The following is a 21,742-nucleotide window of genomic DNA, read 5'->3' as shown; positions in this document are numbered from 1 at the left end:
AATATGGTCTTGCATATCCGAAAGTTCTGCACCCACTGCTAATCATCCCATACCCACATAACAGTGCAATCCCACCAGTCAGTGCTTGTTTCTTGCCCCCAGAAAGGGGGCACCACTGTCTGCAGCTGCTCCATGTATGCGAATAACAAATGTGAATTGTTTCTTTCTATGTCCCACAGCAAGGCAGCCTCCAAGGAATTGTCTTGTTCTGCCCGACTCCTCTGGCGGCTCTGCAAATACTGCAGGATCAGGTGCGGTGTGGTCACAATGCTCATCATAATAGTACAGAACTGTGCAGGATCCATGCTTCTCACAGAGATGGCAGACCTGCAGCTTTGCAGGGCTTTTGCAAAGAAGCTCAAAACATTCTGAGATGTTGAAACCATGTTCCCAGTAACCCCTGCATGATTTGTTTGCCCCCACGAGGTATTGCAAACCCTTCCCAAAACACTCTGCGCTAGATGGTGGCAAGTTGAGTGGCATAGCTACCCACGGTGCACTGCTCTGTGTCAGTGAAAACGCTGCTAATGAGGATGTGCACCACGGACACGAGGAGCGTAGTGTGGACATGCAAAAGCAATTTAATTACTGCAGCAGCTGTACATTGATGTAACTTAAGTTGACTTAATTTTGTGGTGTACACTTTCCCTTAGTCAGTTTCTCAGCCTTTGCTTTCCTGGAAAGGGGTGATGGATAATAATGTCTACCTGTGATATTTGTAGTAAAGAAAGAGGAGTTGAAGAAATACATGCATCTTGGTTTCCTTCTTGGTTAGTAAGTACAAATGGAACAGAGGCTTCTGTTGATGCAATGTTACACTACTCAGAAGGCAGTGAGGTCACTGTAGTAACTTACCATGAGCTTGTGCTCTGTTCCTTATTTACACATAGATTTACAGGACTTTTGTGCAAACTTGTATTCTACCCTAATGCATTAGAATAAATTCAACTTGTGAATACATATAGTTTAACTAACCCTAAGGCACTTGCTCTATTTCTTCTTTTTTTCCAAGTCCTCTGTCTTCCTATCATGCTTTTCTGCCCTGCTCTGCTTACCCAGCTCCATTATCTCTTCTCACTTAAAGAGTGATGCCTCCTTTTATCTCTTAACCTTCCATGTCCCTACCCAAATACCTGGGATAATTGTGATTAGAACAGCAGTTCTTAACCAGGGGTCTGGGGCCCCCTGGGGGGGTCGCAAGCAGGTTTAAGGGGGTCCACCAAAATAAACCAGAGATCAGGGCTGGCGTTAGACTTGCTGGAACCCAGAACAGAAAGCTGAAGCCGGAGTCCTACTGCCTGGGGTGGAAGCCCAAGCTCAAGCCCCACCAACCAGGGCTAAGCTGAAGCCTGAATAGCTTAGCATTGCAGGGCCCCCTGTGGCATGGGGCCCCCTGTGGCATGGGGCCCCAAGCGCAGTTGCATTGCTTTCTACCCCGTGGATATGCAGAAAAACAGTTGTTGTGCCACGTTTAGGCTGTGGAATTTTTATAGCATGTTGGGGGGGCCTCAGAAAGAAAAAGGTTGAGAACCCCTGGATTAGAGTTTGCCCAGGCTTTCACGCCTCCACTGTGGGATAAAGATAAAGCTCTGTTCTGATCCCCTGCAGGCTGCCAGTCAGTATCAGATACTCAAGTCTTTCTCAGATGTTTGTCCATGTGGGTTTCTCCATCTTGGGAGACAGACCTGTCCTCGCTTACAGACAACCCCCCAACCTAAAGCAAATACTCACCAGCAACCACACATCACTGAACAAAACCACTAACTCAGGAACCTATCCTTGTAACAAACCCCGATGCCAACTCTGTCCACCTATCTATTCAAGTGACATCATCATAGGACCTAATCACATCAGCCATACCATCAGGGGCTCGTTCACCTGCACATCTACCAATGTGATATATGCCATCATGTGCCAGCAATGCCCCTCTGCCATTTACATTGGCCAAACCGGACAGTCTCTACGCAAAAGAATTAATGGACACAAATCTGACATCAGGAATCAAAATACTCAAAAACCAGTGGGAGAACACTTTAACCTGTCTGGTCATTCAGTGACAGACCTGCGGGTGGCTATATTACAACAGAAAAACTTCAAAAACAGACTCCAACGAGAGACTGCTGAGCTAGAATTGATAGGCAAACTAGACACAATCAACTCCGGTTTGAATAAGGACTGGGAATGGCTGAGCCATTACAAACATTGAATCTATCTCCCCTTGTAAGTATTCTCACACTTCTTATCAAACTGTCTGTACTGGGCTAGCTTGATTATCACTTCAGAAGTTTTTTTTTTTTCTCTTAATTAATTGGCCTCTCAGAGTTGGTAAGACAACTCCCACCTGTTCATGCTCTCTGTATGTGTGTATATATATCTCCTCAATATATGTTCCACTCTATATGCATCCGAAGAAGTGGGCTGTAGTCCACGAAAGCTTATGCTCTAATAAATTTGTTAGTCTCTAAGGTGCCACAAGTACTCCTGTTCTTCTTTTTGTGGATACAGACTAACACGGCTGCTACTCTGAAACCTGTCATGTGGGTTACTGTACATTGAATAGCTAATTGGTGTTAGGAAAGAGGGAGGTGGAAGTGTATATGAAGCAAAATATCAGTACTTCTGGTATTCAGTGCCCCTTGGAAACTGCAACTTTTGGTTGCAAGAAACATTCTGAAAGTCATAGGTTGCACACCAGCAGGTGAACTGTAGTTTGAGCAGACCATGATGTTGATACATTGTCAAAGCAACACAGTCAAAGAGAGAATAATCAATAGACCCAAGAAGGGAGGAACATCAGAAGAAGATGCAATAAAATAGATGTGAATAGAGGCAGATAGCAGTGTGTGTCTGTGCGTAATATGCATGTATACATTGATATTTTTTCAAAATGGATATCGAAAGTTAATCTGAATCATACCTAGGCAACTGGTTTGATATTCAGAGGTGTGGAACAATTCCCTTTGAAATCAAAAAGGAGTTGGATGTGCTCAGCACCACTGGAAAGCAGGCCACAAATATTTGTGCCTTGTTTACCCAATATAAAATGTGTCTAATATGCTTTGCATTTACTTTACAGCCTTTCGTCTTTAGTGTCCCAAAACTCTTAACAATTCTTGTCACCTTTGTAAGCCCCAAATTAGCTGGCTTCACTAAGTGTAGAGTTTTGAAATACTGTCAGAGATGCTTTTGGTCTAGTGTTGGGGGTCTCATCTCAGAGATCAGAATTCCAATCCTGATTTTATTTGTAGCTTCATATGGAAACTAATTTAAACTTTTATCCTGTGTTATCCCACCTGTAAAATGGACCCGTGTATGCTCTCTCAAGACTGAGGGGTCATTTTGATGAGGAATACAGGAGTTGTCATTTTACCCGATTCTGGAATTTACTTCCTCTTTTCTAAGGGAGAGCCCCAGCTGGTTCATTGTAGATCAGGGATCGGCAACCTATGGCACGCATGCCAAAGACGATTTCTAATGGCACACTGCTGCCTGCTGGAGTCCCGGCAGTCAGCAGTGTGCCATTAAAAATCCGGCTCACTCTTCTCTGCCCTCTGTCCCTCCCGCGGGGGCAGGGGACATAAGCTTGGTCCTGCCAGCTCCCCTGCCTCTTCCTGCCTCTTCCTGCAGTGTGCTGGGTTCCTGCCGCTCCTCCTCCTCTCCATCCCTCCCTCCCTGCCGGCAGATCAGCTGATAGCCCTTGTGAGGGAGGGGCTGGGGGAGGAGTGGAGTCAGCGTGCTCGCTGGAGGCAGAGAAGAAGCAGGGGCAGGGTCTTGGGGGAGGGTGGAATAGGGGCATAGCCCCTCCAGCCCCCTGCAGTGAGCACCCCATGACCCCAGCCCACACCCCCAGCCCTCTGCCGTGACCCACCACACACACTCCTAGCCCTGAGTCCTGTACCCCCTCACACACATACAGCCCTCTGCCCTGCAGCCCCGCACACACCCCAGGCCCCTGCCCTGAGCACCAGACTGGAGCTCCTGCACCTCTCCCCTCCCCCCCACCACCCGGTCTGGGGTTCTGGCTGCCGGACCCTTGCCAGCCAGGTTCCTGGCCGCAGGGCCCGCTCAGCCCACTGCCCATCTAGGTGAACAGAACCCCAGACCAGCAGCGGGTTAAATTAAAATTAAATTAATTTAATTTTAAATGAAGCTTCTTAAACATTTTGAAAACCTTGTTTATTTTACAATACAACAATAGTTTAGTTATATAATGTATAGACTTATAGAGAGAGACCTGCTAAAAAACATTAAAATGTATTACCGGCATGTGAAACCTTAAATTAAAGTGAATAAATGAAGACTCGGCACACCATTTCTGAAAGGTTGCCGACCCCTGTTGTAGATGATGAAAATAGTCACAGTCACCATGGATCCATTGGCTTTGACAGAAATTTGTCTAGTTTCCAAATAAATGGCAATTTCTTAAAAACCTTACTTTTTCTACTCTTGAAAACTACCTTGTGCACAAGCCATTGTTAAAATCTACCAATGCCTGAAATTTTGTATTCTAGTGAGTTTTTAACAGAGGATCACAAGCAGTATTGGACAAAAATTTCAGAACTGTTTACCTATTGACATTTTTATTTTTAAAAATTCTGAAATGTTCTTGTTGCCAACAAGATCTAGCTATAAACATTTTGAAATTATCTGTTTAGTTACAAGACAAAATCAGCCTTCTACTATGACTGGTGGCAACCTTAAGCATTGAAAAGCGAGCACCTCTCCATTATAAATGGCTAGAACTCCAATCTTGCAACTCCAAAAATGCAGGTCACTTGAGCCAAAGAAAGACGTTAGCTGTAGAACAGGGGTGGGCAAACTTTTTGGCCCGAGGGCCACATTGGGGTTGCAAAACTGTATGGAGGGCCGGGTAGGGAAGGCTGTGCCTCCCCAAACAGCCTGGCCCCCACCCTCTATCTGACCCCTCCCACATCCCGCCCCCTGACTGCCCCCTCAGAACCTCTGACCCATCCAACCCCCGCCCTGCTCCTTGTCCCCTAACTGCCCTCTCCTGGGACCCCCGCCCCTAAACGCCCCCGGGACCCCACCCACTATCCAGCCCCCCCTGCTCCCTGTCCCCTGACTGCCCCGACCCCTATCCACACCCCGTCCCCCTGACAGGCCTCCAGGACTCCCATGGTTATCCAATTCCCCTGACCGCCCCCCAGAACCTCCACCCCATCCAACCACTCCCTGTCCCCTGACTGCCCCCCAGGACCCCCTGCCCCTTATCCAATCCCCCGGCCCTCTTACCATGCCGCTCAGAGCAGCATGTCTGGCAGCCGGATGTGGCCCACCTCGGCTGTAGAAGGATCCTTATGTTCTTGCTAAGCTGCAGCTGGCCAGTAGAGGGCAACATGCACAAATACATGTAGTGTCTGATCCTGTTTCCACTGAAGTCAGCGTCCAAAACAGCCCTTTACGTTAACAGGAGCAGGATTTGGGCCCCAAACTATCCACAGCAAATGTTACTAAATCATCTGTTTTCTTTAAATATGACTGCATATGAATTTTTATGGAGATTGAACAATGTGGAAAGTAGTACTTTTTGTGAGCTAGAGGGAGACAAAGAAATGTGAATTCATCAGAATTTCATTTGGGGTATTTTTTTAATGACTTGTAATTCTCAAACAGGTTGCACTTCCTTCAGATTTTGCAGAAACATCTTCCTTCTGTTTTAAGAATAAATCTTGCAGTTTTAGGACCAAATGAAATTTCCGAGTTCATGTATACTGGTGCTTCATAACAAAAGCTGGCTGCAACCATATTGTTGTTACTTTATTTTCATGCTTTTTAAAACTAAATAGTTCAAGATTGCCTTTGATATTGCTGGCAACTGTGTAAAGTGAGACTATAAGATGCATAAGCAATAATTTATAAGCAATGAATAATATCAGTGTACATCCTGCCTTCAGGATTTACAGATTTTTTTTTAAGTATGTAGTAGGAAATGTGCATATCACTTAATCTCTCCTCCCCCTATCCCTTCCTTCCCTGAAACTGGCACAGTAGTTGTTTCATTTCAGATTGTGTTCCACTACTACTTTGGTATTAAAGCTGTTACCAACAGTATGTCAATAGAATGTGAACCCAAAGTTCTGCTTGTTTCCATGTTAGAATATCAGTGAATGTAACGAGTCCCTATTGTCTGACCATTTGTCTTCAGTCTGAACTTCTGTCCCATCAATTTGTACTGCTTGTTGTCAAAACAGTCATCTAAGTGACCTCGTAAAATACCTTTCTTGTTTCTACAGCAGGAAGGCAAAATGGAAAGCGAGACAATCGAAGCTATTGGGGAGGAGTCGGAAACTTTCATTAAGGGGAAAGAAAGAAAGACCTATCAAAGACGCCGTGAAGGTGGGCAGGAGGAGGATGCTTGCCATATACCACCGAACCAAGCAGATGGGGGTGAAGTAGTGCAGGATGTCAACAGTGGCGTGCAAATGGTAATGATGGAACAGCTGGATCCAGCGCTGCTTCAAATGAAGACTGAAGTAATGGAAGGCACAGTGGCTCAGGAAGCAGAGGCTACAGTAGATGACACACAGATAATAACACTTCAGGTTGTTAATATGGAAGAACAGCCTATAAACCTTGGTGAGCTTCAGCTTGTCCAAGTACCTGTTCCAGTGACTGTACCTGTTGCCACTACGTCTGTGGAAGAACTTCAGGGAGCCTATGAAAATGAAGTTTCCAAAGGAGGCCTGCAGGAGGGAGAGCCTATGATCTGTCACACGCTCCCTTTACCAGAAGGGTTCCAGGTAGTGAAAGTAGGTGCAAATGGTGAGGTGGAGACACTGGAACAAGGTGAACTTCAGCCACAGGAAGATCCCAATTGGCAGAAAGATCCAGACTATCAGCCACCAGCCAAAAAAACAAAGAAAACCAAAAAGAGCAAGCTCCGGTACACTGAGGAAGGCAAAGATGTGGATGTTTCTGTGTATGACTTTGAAGAGGAGCAGCAGGAGGGTTTGCTGTCTGAGGTTAATGCAGAAAAGGTGGTGGGCAACATGAAGCCCCCTAAACCAACAAAAATCAAAAAGAAAGGTAAATTAACTATTCTTAAGTAGCTCTGTTTAAAATGTATTTGTCACAATGGGAACTTACAAAAGGGCTGAAAAAGAAATGACAATAAACTCAGCTAGACTGTATTGGGAGTAAAGCCCTTGTGTTAGTAAAAAAATTCCTCTGTTATTAATTAAAGCCATAAGTAAAAGCTCTCTGTTCTTCCATTTTCAGAGGAAGTTTCCATCTTCTGTTCCTGTGCTACGTAGCTGTTTACTTTGCTTTGAATATGATGCTTTGACCTTGTTGCTACTGTACAACTAGACTTGAAAGGGTTCTATTTTACTACATTTCACTGGATAATGTAGATATTTGTTTCCGAGACTTTAGTATTTTTATCAACAGTTTTACACCAAATGATAAAAACCCAGATACTGGGTTTTTTTTAACCAATTACCAGATAAAATTGACAGCAAAAGAATGCAGTGTTTGTGTTTGATTGTGTTTGTGAGGACAGTGCAGGAGAAAAATGATTACTGACATATTAATTAAAATCCTAAAACAATAGCTTATCTCACTGCCTTCTATTTCTAATAGAAAGTACAGTTCAATTTAGTTGCACAAGATTACTTTCCATGTAATAGTTTCATGGAACAAGGAAAGGCTATTGAAATCTTGAACCTAACGTAGAGCAGTGGAGTACGTGGCTGATTAGAGTAAAGCTGGTTTACTTTGTGGCCAGGTGTAAAGAAGACATTCCAGTGCGAGCTGTGCAGTTATACTTGTCCACGTCGTTCTAACTTGGACCGCCACATGAAAAGCCACACTGATGAAAGACCACACAAGTGCCATCTCTGTGGTAGAGCTTTCCGGACAGTCACGCTGCTGAGGAACCACCTCAATACTCACACAGGTATTGTATGCAGAGCTAATGCTGTACAATCAGTAAAGACAATGTTATAGTTACACGTCTTGTACAGTAGGAGTTTTATAGGATTCACTCTTTAGTATTAGTCCTTCCCTCCCTTGTATCTCCTATAAGATATTCCTGTAGGAAAAGGATTTCGCAGTGCTGTTACCTCAGTGTTTCTGAGATGAGCCCAGTTAGCTTTGCTTTTTGTCTTGCTGGGCCAGTGGAGAAGCTCAGTATGCACCTGGATATAACTTGACAAATGGCCTGATCCAGCTCCCTTTGCAACTATTGGAAAAATCCCTTTGACTTTAGTGTGGAAGTTGATTCAGGCCTTAAGCTTACATCAGTTCCATGACGGGTTCAAAGATGAACAAAAGGACAGGGACCCCCAAGAGAAGAGTGTGAGGGGGACCAATACAAAATTATTTAATTTTATATGGGAGAGGGAAAAATAGAAATGAATTACTTAGTTTTATTAAAGAGGCTTCTTAAAGTACCTGTCTAATGGCAAATGGGAATGAGAACCAAAATAAAGCCACCACTCGCAACAAAGTGAGCAGGGGGGGAAGATGTTTCCATATTCCCAATTTATTCTACACACAGAGCGCCTAGCTAAATGATTGGATTCTAGGAATAACCATGGGATCAGAAGACAATACAGTATTTTGTTTATCTATATATACGGTGTTTCATTTAGCTAAATACATCCTTTTGATCATCCTCAAAAATTGTAAATCTCTTTTGATGGCTATTTTACACACAAGTGGCAACTTTTCAGTTCAAGCGCACAATATCTGTGCTACAGTGTCTCAGGTTTTTCTGATTGTGAATCCAAAGTTTCTAATTTATAAAAGCGAAACTAGCATGTGTTGTTTTCGTTGGCTCATCACTCAACTTTAATATTTTCCCCCTCCTTCCTGGCTATACACATATAGGTACTCGCCCTCACAAGTGCCCAGACTGCGATATGGCCTTTGTGACCAGTGGAGAGTTGGTTCGGCATCGCCGTTACAAACATACTCATGAGAAACCATTCAAATGTTCGATGTGCGACTATGCTAGTGTAGAGGTACGTTTGGGTTAATCATTACCACAGAATCAACCATTCATGCCATACATGGCAAGGGTCTGCGTCAACAATTTCCATTAAAACATTTTATTTAGGGGAGTTTACACTTTGGCCATAAAAAGTGGTCTTTAAGCAAAAATTTTGTAAATAAGGCGTGTCTTTGAAAGCAAATGGTGAGATTTAAAAAAAAAAAAATAAAGAGAAATTGGTTTGTGGGTGGTATGTGCACAAAAAGCCTAAAGATTTTTCCCTAGCCTTTGGGGACCCAATAGCAGAGTTTTAATAATAATAAAATTCAACGTTCAGGGTTAATTAGCTAACCCCTGGATGTAGGAGGTAACAATATCTTGAGATAAATGTACTTCAAGGTTGGCAACACCCTCAGATTTAAGAAATGTGCTCTCAGTCTTGTACCGTGCACTTGCTTGTTAAGAAGAATGAGCATCTGCGGTCAAAATGAGTCATGTGTGTTTTGTTTTTGTTTTTGTTTTTTTTCTTGCGTCTCTCTTCTCCAAAAGTCTGTCTTCTCGTTCAAAATTATTGAAAAGCTGACTGGAGGCGGCTTACTGGAATGTTCTTCTCCTTTCCCTAATCAGCACTGAAGCTGAAGGAGAGTTTTTAAAATGAATGTAACTTTAAAAAGAAATTACTCATGCTGGGTAGTAGGGAGAAGAGGCTTAGGCAAGCGAAGGATCGGCATGATTGACAGGAGTGGGACATGTGCAGTAATAGGTTGAGATGGTACAGGAAGAAATGGAAGTGGGCATTTCAGTCTCATTGTATTTGCCCCTTTTTGATCTGAGTGGTTAGCCAAGTTCAGGGTGTTGTGGATGCTCCAGTTAGGAGGGGAAAATTATGATAGGCACGTATTTTTGTGTTTATTGACAAGGAGTGTACAAAGTTCTGTTTCCTTGAACATAGGAAGAACCAAACAAGAGATTATTTTCTTACAGCCCCAAGCCTCATTAGCCAGCACCACAAGCCCCTTCTCTGTCAGGATCACAGATTCTCCAGGCTGTGCCTGTTTTATTCTGTGCTGTCTCTGAGTCTTCCTTCTCTTACTCACACACACATTTCTGGGCAGCCTTGCATTTGTCTGGGTTTTTTCTGGAGACTGCTGTTATTTCAGTCACTTCTTTACATTCATCCTGAATGAAAGATGGTGGTTATGCCTGATTCGTAACAGCAAGATTTAACCCAACCAACAGCGCCGTCTAGGTTCTTTTGCTGTGCAGTTACTGTGGACTTTTAATCTGAGCACTTTATGGATATGAAGTTCTGAGGGCTGCGAAGAATGTAGTACAGTGAATTACATAGTGTAGTTGAGAAATAACCAGAAAATCAGTATGCACATCATTCCCCTGAGCTAGCTTGAGCTGGGATTTGTTGTTATGGGTCAGTAACCATGCAGCACCCTCATACACTCTAGCTGAGGCTATTCCATTTCACATCTATACTGATTCGTAACGTGGGCTGAACCTTTTGGGTAATACAAGAAGTCAAAAACCCAGCAGAATACTTCAGTTTAAAAAACCCGAAACTTATCACTGAATTTCTTGGCTTGGATTCTGAAAGGCTGCCTTATTCATCTGTGCTAACACCAACCACATTCTTGGATTTCAGGTCAGCAAGTTGAAACGCCACATTCGCTCTCATACTGGAGAGCGCCCATTCCAGTGCAGCTTGTGCAGTTATGCCAGCAGAGATACTTACAAACTGAAGAGGCACATGAGAACTCACTCTGGTATTGATTCCATGCTTGGTTAATGTGCTCTTGGTGCTTCAGCATTGGCCATAGAGGCTCAGGAATGCTAATGTATGCTAGAGCTCTCAACACACCTGTCACCATGAATCTGGCAAAATGAAAGATTGCTTCATGTTTATGTAGAAAAAGTGTAAAGTCTGCAAGTGTAGAGCATGCACCCGGGTTTAGCATCTAAATCGGTACATTGAACGTTTTTGTTACTGAATTGAGAAATGGGAGTTTGCTTGAGAGAGCCTGTCTCCAGTTTTGTCACAGAAAATCAAAAATCTGTTTAGCAGAATGAGAGCTCTAGAATACAGGCATACCATAAAATAGAAGGGTAATATAAATCAGTATAAATCTCTGAACATCAGTGTTTACCCCACTTTCAGTCTTCTCGCAGACATTCAGGGTCACACTTGTTCAATGTTTGGTACAGGAGCATTTCACTAAACTAGTTTGTGAAAATCCCATGGATAATTGACACCAAACACTAGTGCAATACTAATATTGCTGCTAAAGTGTGAAGGAAAAAATATCTTGTAACTGTGGGGGGTGAGGGGGGAGAAGGATATTGGCACTTGTGAAAGCAAAAATCTGATGCTAGATCCTTATATGTTGCACATTAGCCCCTCACAAAACTCTTACTGTACCTAAATCCTCAGCGAGGCAGGTCTGTTTTGGAACTAAGGTGATAAGATGCACAGTGGTTTTGTGATGTGGGCAGATGTGTAGTAGGGGACTGAGACTTCCCTAAACTCCTCTAGCCTATGAAAGGGATAGATCACCAGAGCACTAAAATATTGTGCCACCAAATCCACATTTTGACGGTTCTTTCCAATTCAGGTATATTTTTAATTAGACAAGACTGGTTAATAAAACTAACTTCATGCACTAAATACTCTTTCCTTCCCTTGCTAAAGGAGAGAAGCCTTATGAATGTTACATCTGTCATGCTCGCTTTACCCAGAGTGGCACCATGAAAATGCACATTTTACAGAAGCACACAGAGAATGTGGCCAAATTTCACTGCCCCCACTGCGACACTGTCATAGCAAGAAAGAGTGATTTAGGTAAGTACCACTTAACCTGCTGGTGAAAAATGTCTTTGAACGGACCAGAGTTGATAGAGGAGTTTTCACAAGGCACAGGGATTAATATAGACTAAATTCCATAGGCGGTAGATTCTTGAGTGTTGCAAAATATGACACTTACTGACCTGAGTGGTGTTGGACGGTAATTTGTTGATTTATAATAACCACCCCTTACTGTGAAAACGATTGGTTGCTTCTTATACTGTTCCAGTGTGGCAGCATGCTTACCCAGAATACAAAGCAGGCCGCCAGTATGGTGCCCATAGACATGCGCTTACTGAGCCAAAATAAAAATGTTGCTTGCTGGCTCTACAGAATTTGCTGTCCCTGCCCATCTAAGGGTATTAGATGCGCTCAGTGAGTTTAAAGGCAAAAATATGCTGTCCTAAACTAAACTTGGAGCAATGAAATGACTGTCTTCTGAGCAGCAGTCCCTCTGCTGTTTTTCATAGAAGAGAAATCCGGCACATTAAATCACTTGAGATAGTCATTGTACACTGTGGGGAGTTCTGACAGGGATAATAAAGTCTTGCTGGATTGTAGCAGTGCAGTTCCCTTTGCTATGGTTAAGTCTTTCAAGGTTTGTTTTATAAACTGCTATTGTCACAAGATAGTGAGTTGACAGTAGTTCTCTGGTGAAGTGTGGCACAACATGGCTGGGTTCCTGGCCATTTTGACTTGAATGATCTATTCTTCACACTTTCACAATTGTCTGGGTTTTTTTAACCTCTTTCTCTTTCTCTTTCCTGCCCCCCCCCCCACCCGCCCAAAGTAAATGGAAGGGTCCAATTGAAACCCACAAAGCAAAGAAACCACTAACGCCAAACTCTGGCCCGATACTCTCACTGTTTTACCTTGCTCGTTTTGGCACGTACCAAAGTATCTGCCTGCCTTGCATTTTAACTCCTACTCTTCATAGGACATAGTTTTGTGGTTTAATAAATCAGATATTTTAATGAGCTTATTAATGAGCTGTTAGTTCTTGGAGGCTTTCCCAGCAAATTAGTATATGTACATTTAGATTGGCAATGGAAACATACCTTTTTGGTGAACAGGAAAACAGACATTTGAGGAAGAAATTGCTAATCATACATGGTGCTGTTAATGTAATTTCAAAGTATTAATAGGCCCCAGGCTTCTAGCTTCCAACCAGATTACATAACAAAAGCACCCAAGAGGATAGGTATTAAGAGAATATCTTTGCCATCTGTAATGTAAGGAGAGCAAAGGGTTAAAGACTTTTTCTTGCGTTATTAGGTGTTCATTTACGAAAGCAGCATTCCTACATTGAGCAGGGCAAGAAGTGCCGTTACTGTGATGCTGTGTTCCACGAGCGATACGCTCTCATCCAGCATCAGAAATCTCACAAGAATGAGAAGCGCTTCAAGTGTGACCAGTGTGATTATGCATGCAGACAGGTAAGCCTACTGGTGCTTCCAGAGAGGTTGGCTGTTCACGCAGCCCTTGTGAACATCCAGAGCAGCATTCTCATCCAGGCACAGCAAATGTGGGCTAGAAATCAAACATTAAAGAAGAAACTACTAATCTTGGTAGCTGATCAAATTTGATGCCTTCTCTTTTCGTCTGTTAAGGACTGATATAGGAAAGTGTAGTGCCCTTTTACACTGGCCTTAGCCTTCCAGCTAAGGGTCTCTTGAAAAAATTATCTTCTAAAGAAGACAAAGAATGGAATATGTTTGTCACAGAACTGGAGTATTGGATGGCACGGGGGAAAGAAACTGCAGCTAGGATCCTGGCAGCTGAATGTAGCATGGATGGAGATGTCCCAGTTCACCTAAAGGAGCATCTACCCCTTCCCTCTCCTCCCAGATGCTGCTCTCAGAGTGAAATATTAGGGCTCTTCCCCCTATTAATGACAACTGCTAACCTTTTGCATTCATGTGTCTGAGTTCATATTCATTACTGCTCTGTGTTTTGCTTACTCTTCTGAATGAGTTTCTCTCAATGACAGGAGCGGCACATGATCATGCACAAACGTACCCATACTGGAGAAAAGCCTTATGCCTGTAGCCATTGTGATAAAACCTTCCGTCAGAAACAGCTCCTCGATATGCACTTCAAACGTTACCATGACCCCAACTTTGTCCCTGCTGCCTTTGTCTGTTCAAAGTGTGGGAAAACATTCACTCGCAGGGTAAGTGAGGAGACCACGATTTGAATTGATCTCTGTAAGGGGAGGGAGGCTGTTCCATAAAACAATAAGCTGTAAGCGTGTGTTTGAGAGGGGGAGCTGGACGCAGCTCACACTTAGATCTAGTGGATTCTTTGCAGCAATAACCACCTAAGGAAACTAAAAAAACAGTTGATGGCAAAACTCAAAATAAACGTACATTAACACAATCACTGGTTTCTCTGGAGTCTACATAAGTGGGAATTTTTAATTTATTTTTTTGTAAGGAATAGGCTATCAAAAGTACAACTTGGCTTGTAAATACGGGCCTGCTACCTGGTTTTGATTTCAGTGTTTGTTTTCCTTTCCCTGATTAGAACACCATGGCTAGACATGCAGATAATTGTTCTGGCCCAGATGGTGTAGAAGGAGAGAATGGAGGGGAGCCTAAGAAGGGAAAACGTGGGAGAAAGAGAAAGATGCGTTCTAAAAAAGAAGATTCCTCTGATAGTGGTAAGAGCACTGCGTAATGAACTGGTTAAATGTACCTAGCCTTTTGTACGAGCTTGTAGTAAACCATCTCTTTTCTATTGGTACCTTACTAATCAAGACTGTTTTCACTGGAAGTCTACAACATAGTCATTGTACGTGCATTTCATTCCCCCTGGAATGCGATATTGTGTGAGTGTTCACATATAAGTATAACAACTTGAATTTTTACCATCACTGACTACAACTGTAAATGGCCTATGTTCTACATGTGTCTCAATATAGTCCAGCTATTGAGACTGGCTTTTGGGGCCAGTTTGTGTCGTGGAGAGGGCAAAGATGCAGCTCAGGCTTTCTTTTGAAGGATAGAGTTTTACTGCTGGATGGGGATTAATGAGGTGTAGATAAGGAGGCTTCTAGCTACAGTATGTAGTAAGTGGGTTTCTCTGGCTTCTGGCGGAATTTTAGGTGGGGTGGATGTTCTGTATTGTATAAGGATAAGAAATGGTGTTGCTGTGCGCCATGTGAATGAGTAGCTGATCTGGAGAGAGTCTGTGCTAGTAGACAGTGGCTCTTAATTTCTTTTTACCGTAGATGAGGTGAGGACTTTTGGAGATGACATACAGTGACTGGAAGGAAGGTGGTTTCCTGTGGACAGAGGATGGGATTTGATAGAGTTGAGGTTTCATAGAACGCGAGTTCAGAATTCTCTGGCTTTCTAAGTGTAGTTGTTTTAAAATAAGTAGCATCTTCCAATTGTCGGAGAAAAACAGAGTTCTCACTATTTGTTTTGGTACAGCAAGTCAGATGTTTATTAACTCTCACATGTGCAGAGGGAGAGAGCTAAACAGGTCTCTCAACAGGTAAACAATTACAGCAAGCATTTATACTTTTTGTTACAGACAATAATGAGAGACAGCAGCATTTTTGTTTATACATAGGCCATCTTGATATCTCATTTCTTCAGTTGTTTTGACTCTTGCCAACATACAATTATTTTCTATACCTTATCTACCCAAGGTCTTCTACACTTTATCTATGCTGAGGTCATCATAACTTCTTACACAGCTCTTTCTCACCCGCCTCACACAATCCTCGCTTCTACAAATCTCGCGTTATCAGGGTTACAGTTAGCCTGACTCTTGCTAACAAACGTCATGCATTACAGTTCCCTTCTGTCAGTTCTTTTCTCTGCTTCCACACAATGTTCTGAATCAGTTGAAATATCTTAACTTTATTTAGTTTTATTGTATTTATTTGTATTGCTGTAGCATCTGGAGGCATCAGGGCCTCATGATGCTAGGCACAGTATAGATGAGGAAAAACAGCCCAAGAGAGGGGAAATAACTTGTCCAAGGTCACGCCGAAGATCAGTGGCCGAGCCAGAAATAGAATGCTGGTCTTCTGAATACCAGACCAATGCCCCAGCCACTCACTCCTTGCTTGGGAATTAATGTACTTTGTTTCTTTTAGAACGTGGCTAAATCTTTTTACCAGGAGAACACTTTTTGCATTCATAAATTCCTGGATTCTGACCAATTGAGAGCTTACACACTCTGCAAGCTGGTTCTGGCACCTGGAAAGTTGGGAGCTAACTGGCAAGCGAACAGATTAGGCTGGGGTGGCATGCACCCTAGCGCAGAGAGGATTGCACCTGCTGGAGAAGTAGGGCATGAGTTATCATCCCTGTCTTCTTCCAGGACATGACTAATTGAAAAGAGGCTCATCTCTTTCACTCCTACTCTCAAGGTGTCCAGTTGTCCTGCCTGCCTACTTTCTGCTTCCTAAGCTACCCAGGGCCTGTAGCTTCCATCTATTAATGAAATTGGCACCTTTGTGTTTGTGCTGGGTTCCAGGGTTGGACTGTATACAATAATATATACATGCACACGCTCCATTCAAAGTCCCAGATGACCCTGGTTTTGCGCACTGATTAACAAATTTGCTATTGAGTCATTGAACTCCTGTAGGGGGAGGTGAAAATTTTCTGAAGCAGAAGCCCAGCTGCAAGTCAGGGAGAGGCGAGGGAACCACTTACAGCTCTGGACTGTTTTTCCTAATTGTTCAGGTGAACTGAAGGGTAGAGTTGCAAGGGGTTGATGGTAGAGTCCACTGCCACCTGACTCTCTCTCTCTCTCCTAGTGGGAAGCATTCATGTGTGTTCACTTGCACACTGACAACCAGGAGCAGGACTTGATAGGACTGCTGGCAGCCAGCACATACTGGCTGAGAATGGAGATTAGCACTGATGTCTAAAGGGTTAACAGTCAGTTTATATACACTTCCAGGACCCAATGGAATGTTTTATAGTCGATAACTCAAAAACTGTTTGCCTGCACTCTGAATTTTTCCACTTTGAATGGAAAAGTATTGAAGTCCTGTCCTCAACTGAAGAAAACACAGTTGGTGTTTCTAGACCAAGCATTTGAAAGATGATTTTCCAAAACAAAGACTCTCCTTGTCAAACCCTCAAGATGGCTTATGTAGTTAATGTCCAAGGGAAAAAGTCATCTTCCTGACAGAACCTGCATGAGAAATGTCTGGTGGAAAAGGCTTTTTCAGGAAGTTAGAAAAGTGGGGTCAAAATAGTGCTTACTGTGCAAACCTCAATTGTAAAGTTTCATAGTAACACAAGTCCTTAAAAGATAAGCTATGTCTTAGAGGCAAAGAGAAGAGCCTACAGCAAGAGAAGTCTTGTGGTAGAAACTATCAGCTGTATAAAGAATTTTATTTTGTCCAGTAGTGCACACTCTCCAGGTTAGGAAGGAGCTGTGTGGGGTAGGCTGGCCAAAAATCTCTGCTAGAAGAGTGGTGGCTGAACCAAGACTTATTATGTACTGAATACTTTTTAGAGGTTTCACAAGGGGCTGAAAATACTTCCTGACAAATGGAATGCAAAGTGTCTGGACTTTCCAAGGAGTCAGAATGCACAGAGGTAATACGCTAATGTGAAATGTGCAGCACGTGGGCAGGAGTTCCTAGCCCAGTCTGCACAGAGAAGTTACGTCACCCACAATGAAATTCATGCTGCATGAAGACTATTTCTTAAACCTGCAGCTGAAAAAATGATCTTAAGTGCTATACATGTTTGTGCCACTGGTAATGCATAATTACCATGAGGAAAGTTGTGATGAAATTGGGCAGATAAACAGAAAATATCAAATATGTTTAATTGTTCTGGTGTGTCTCTTTCCCTCCCCAATTACAGTTGGTATTAGTCTGGGATCTAATAACCCTGGGGTAAAATACCACAGCACGCACATATTCAATGGGAGGGAAATGTTTGGAGAGTGGGAATGTGGTGAGAACAAACAGCCTAGCAAAACCTGGGTTTGCAATGTGATATGGTGGCAATAAAGCCAGTGCACCTGGGGCTGCGGACATCCATAGCATAATCAGGATAATGATAGCTTCTCTCATTACAATGCGGATAGGGTTATATTTAGAATATTTGTGTGCTCTGTGGTGTTCCGTGGCACTGGGTGCCTTGAGCACTAGCAGCACACCAACACAGAGGAATTACAGCGAAAGCCAGATACAGTGGATTGAGGTTTATATTTTCCCTTCCCATTCAAAACGTCACAGAAGGGAGCAAAATCATCATGGTATCTGTGCAGTGGCCCCACCACCCCCTCTCTGTGGAACCAGTGGCAGTGTGGAGCCCAGAAGACTTCTGGGCAGCCTTGTGGAGGAAATCTTCACCCAACAGTAGCCATCGTAGCACAGCCAGGCTAGTATTTGTACTGGTTCGGGGCTGTTCTGTGGACCCTTCTGATTGGGGGAGGGGTGCTTCTACAGACATTAACTTGCTCCAGCTCTTATTGCATTTTTCCCACAGTTGGTTTAATGGAAGCTTGCTGCTTAGTGTGGCTTCTCCACTGGCCACACCCCCTTTTCCACACATGCAACGGGTTGTGTATATTCTTCTGTAGAGGGGAGGCACTTACATAGAGGTTGGTCGCAGCCATTTTGCCCTCCACACAACCTCACTCTCACCACATCTTTTCCTGAAGCTTGTTCCCTTCAACTCTACACAGCAGGATGGGCTGAGCATAGGAGTTTCAAGGGTTAAAAGGGTGTTGACCATATTATCTAATGCAAGCATCTGAAGGGAGGAACTTAGGAGGAGGTAGAATTGTTTAGGATGCTCCAATGGGATAGAAATCAAAACCATTAGATTAATTATTCCAAGAAAAGTTTGGAAAATCATTTCCTAGTAGTGAGATTTGTCAGGCTGGAGTAGTCTCTTAAGAAAAGAGGTGGAGGCTCCATCATGAGTCACTTAAAACCAGACAAAACCGCTGAGAATATACTGTGTTGGATAATCCTTCCTCAGCCAGAGATGGCTAGGGAGACTTCCTGTCTCCCTGAGCCCCCTCTATCCTAATGAAGCAGGGTAACAATAGTGAGGATTCTGGTGCCATCTCTTGGCAACTGAATTGTTCCCAAACATCCTGCTCCTTTCTTCCCCTTGAGTTCTAAAATGTTTCACAATGATACCGGTAATCACTGGTACTGGATATGGGGCCTTGTTTTCTTTTTCCTCTTCTGGGAGATTCAGTTTCCAACCTTCTAAGATGAATAACTCAGTATTGAAAATCCCTCTAATGAATTCCTTGTCGCTAGCAGGTTCACTTGCCTTCGCTGCCTTCATTGGAGTGGAGGGGAGCTGATTCCAGCTCAATGGTGAAGGGTTGGTTCTCACTCCTTGTAGAAAGCCAGGGTTGATGTTTTGTCTCAGCATAAACCAAAGATTTATCCTGTTTTCTTTCTGTTTTTTAAAGAGGAAAATGCTGAACCAGATCTGGATGACAATGAAGATGAGGAGGAGACAGCAGTAGAAATTGAGGCTGAACCGGAAGTGGAGCCAGTGGCTCCCGCACCACCTCCTGCTAAGAAACGAAGAGGAAGGCCGCCAGGCAAAGCCAACCAACCAAAACAACCCCAGCGTAAGTTACTGCCTGACCTTCAGAGTAGCATCCAGTGTGATCAGCTCCACATATGGATCTCTGTGCACTTTCCTAAGGCTTTTCATTCCACTTGAATGGGGTGTTAGGAGTGATAGTGAAGATAATGTAATATTCAGGCCTGTATATTTGGCTGAGATAGAATTTGGGGTCTTTGTCCATTTGACTTTTGGTATTTTTATATTCTTACTAATACAGTAACGCCTCACTTAACGTTGTAGATATGTTCCTGAAAAATGCAACTTTAAGCAAAACGATGTTAAGCAAATCTAATTTCTCCATAAAAATTAATGTAAATGAGGGGGTTAGGTTCCAGGGGGAAATTTTTCACCAGACAAAAGACTATATTTTACACACACTCTCTAAGTTTTGAAAAAACAATTTAATACTGGTACACAGTGATGACAATTGTGAAGCTTGGTTGGGGTGGAGGAGTCAGAGGTCTGGTCTATACTACCTGCCTGAATCGGCGGGTAGAAATCGACCTCTCAGCGGAGGTGGTAGTAAGCGCCGCCAACAAAAAGCGGCAGAAGTCGATTTTGCCGCCGTCCTCACAACGGAGTAAGTCGGCTGCAATACGTCGAATTCAGCTACGCTATTCACGTAGCTGAATTTGCGTATCTTAAATCGACTCCCCGCTGTAGTGTAGATGTACCCAGAGGATGGGATATTTCCCAGGGAATGCCTTACTGGTAAATGATGAACTAGCAATTGGCCGAACCCTCAAGGGTTAACTCACACTCTGCAAGGCAGCACGAACACAAGGGAGGGGAGACAGCATCGCAGACAGACACACATACCGTGTGTGAAAGAGAGAGATGTGCATTTCCCCTTTGAGTATGCTGACCCTACTCTTAAGTACACTGCCTTGTTAATTAGATCAGCTTGCTGAGACCACAGCTGCTGCCAGCAAGCTCCCTCTGTCCTGAGCCCTGTCATGCGTTCCCCCTGCTCTATGGAAGATGGGGTAAGCAGGGTGCAGGAGCAGGGGGAGAGGGACACCCTGACATTAGCCCCTCCCACACACACAGCAAGCAGGAGTCTCAGGGAGCAGCTAGAAGGCAGGAGCAGCACATGGCAGCCAGGGTAGGGACAGCTGAACTGCTGGCAATTGATAGCCTGCTGGGCAGCTGCTGCGCAGGGAACTTAGGGGAGCGGGGAATTGCTAGGGGTGCTGCCGGTCCACCCTGGTTCCAAGCCCCCACCAGCTAGCTGCAACGGGCTGCTCTTCCTGCAAGCAGTGGACAAAGCAGGGACGTTAGAAGGGAGCATTGCACAACTTTAAACGAGCATGTTCCCTAATTGATCAGCAACGAAACAATGTTAACCGGGATGACTTTAAGGGAGGAGTTACTGTTTGTGTGAACTAAGACACTGTATGTTACATCTGCCCACAAGATGGGGTGAAAAGAGATAAGGGAGAGAGCTAAGGTGTAGCTGGGTAGAGTGGGAGTTTAATATACGAACTGTGACAGACCCAGACCTGTGGGGTACAGGAGTCTGGTAGAGGGCAAATATATTGGTCACTGGATGAGTAGTTTTCTGTTCCCTGAGTGACCAGAGCAGGGACTGCACTAGAGTAATCAGGAACCTGCTAGAACTAATTAAGACAGGCAGGATAATTAAGACACCTGGAGCCAATTAAGAAACTGCTAGAATCAATTAGGACAGGCTGGCTAATCAGAGCACTTGAGTTTAAAAAGGACCTCACTTCAGTTTCTGGCATGCATGCGAGGTGCTGGGAGCAAGAGGTATGAGGAGCTGAGAGTGAGAAGACATATTGCTGGAAGACTGAGGAGTACAAGCATTATCAAAGGAGGCACTCTAGACAGCTGCAGTCCACAGGCCCCTGGGCTGGAACCCGGAGTAGAGGGCGGGCCCGGGTTTCCCCCAAACCTCGCAACTCCTGATCAGACACAGGAGGAATTGACCTGGACCGTGGCTTCTACCAGAGGGGAAGGTCTCCGGGCTGTTTCCCGACCCACGTGGTGAATCTGTGATGCGAGCAAATTCGCCAATAAGCGCAGGACCCACCAAGGTAGAGGAGGAACTTTGTCACAGAACGTACACATGAAGGACAGTCCTGCCTCACCTCCTCTCTCAAGATAATTTGCCATTATCTTTGAAAACTCATGGCGATCAGGAGAGGTCCCAGATGATTGAAAAAGGCTAATGTAGTGCCCATCTTTAAAAAAGGGAAGAGGGAGGATCCGGGGAAGTACAGGCCAGTCAGCCTCACCTCAGTCCCTGGAAAAATCATGGAGCAGGTCCCCAAGGAATCAATATTGAAGCACTTACAGGAGAGGAAAGTGATCAGGAGCAGTCAGCAT

General features: G+C 43.9%; 1 protein-coding gene across 2 annotated transcripts in view; it reads left to right on the top strand.

Moving 5' to 3' along the window:
• Window positions 1-19,504, top strand: part of CTCF (CCCTC-binding factor) — a 46,688-nt gene extending 27,184 nt beyond the window's left edge. The window contains exons 2-11 of one of the 2 annotated variants that reach the window (XM_034788500.1): window positions 6,255-7,047; window positions 7,748-7,918; window positions 8,854-8,987; window positions 10,611-10,731; window positions 11,655-11,804; window positions 13,083-13,243; window positions 13,798-13,980; window positions 14,334-14,469; window positions 18,031-18,175; window positions 19,230-19,382. In XM_034788500.1, coding sequence (XP_034644391.1) covers window positions 6,267-7,047; window positions 7,748-7,918; window positions 8,854-8,987; window positions 10,611-10,731; window positions 11,655-11,804; window positions 13,083-13,243; window positions 13,798-13,980; window positions 14,334-14,469; window positions 18,031-18,175; window positions 19,230-19,242 — 1,995 coding nt within the window. In that variant the 5' untranslated portion in view covers window positions 6,255-6,266 and the 3' untranslated portion in view covers window positions 19,243-19,382. Of the gene's footprint in view, window positions 1-6,254; window positions 7,048-7,747; window positions 7,919-8,853; window positions 8,988-10,610; window positions 10,732-11,654; window positions 11,805-13,082; window positions 13,244-13,797; window positions 13,981-14,333; window positions 14,470-18,030; window positions 18,176-19,229 lie in introns of both variants that reach the window. The other variant, XM_034788499.1, reaches the window with a different exon arrangement.
• The last annotated feature ends 2,238 nt before the right edge of the window (window positions 19,505-21,742 follow it).

This window comes from Trachemys scripta, chromosome 13 (assembly GCF_013100865.1).
Source record: "Trachemys scripta elegans isolate TJP31775 chromosome 13, CAS_Tse_1.0, whole genome shotgun sequence".
Taxonomy (NCBI): Eukaryota; Metazoa; Chordata; order Testudines; family Emydidae; genus Trachemys; species Trachemys scripta.
This window is presented reverse-complemented; position numbering and strand designations above follow the sequence as displayed.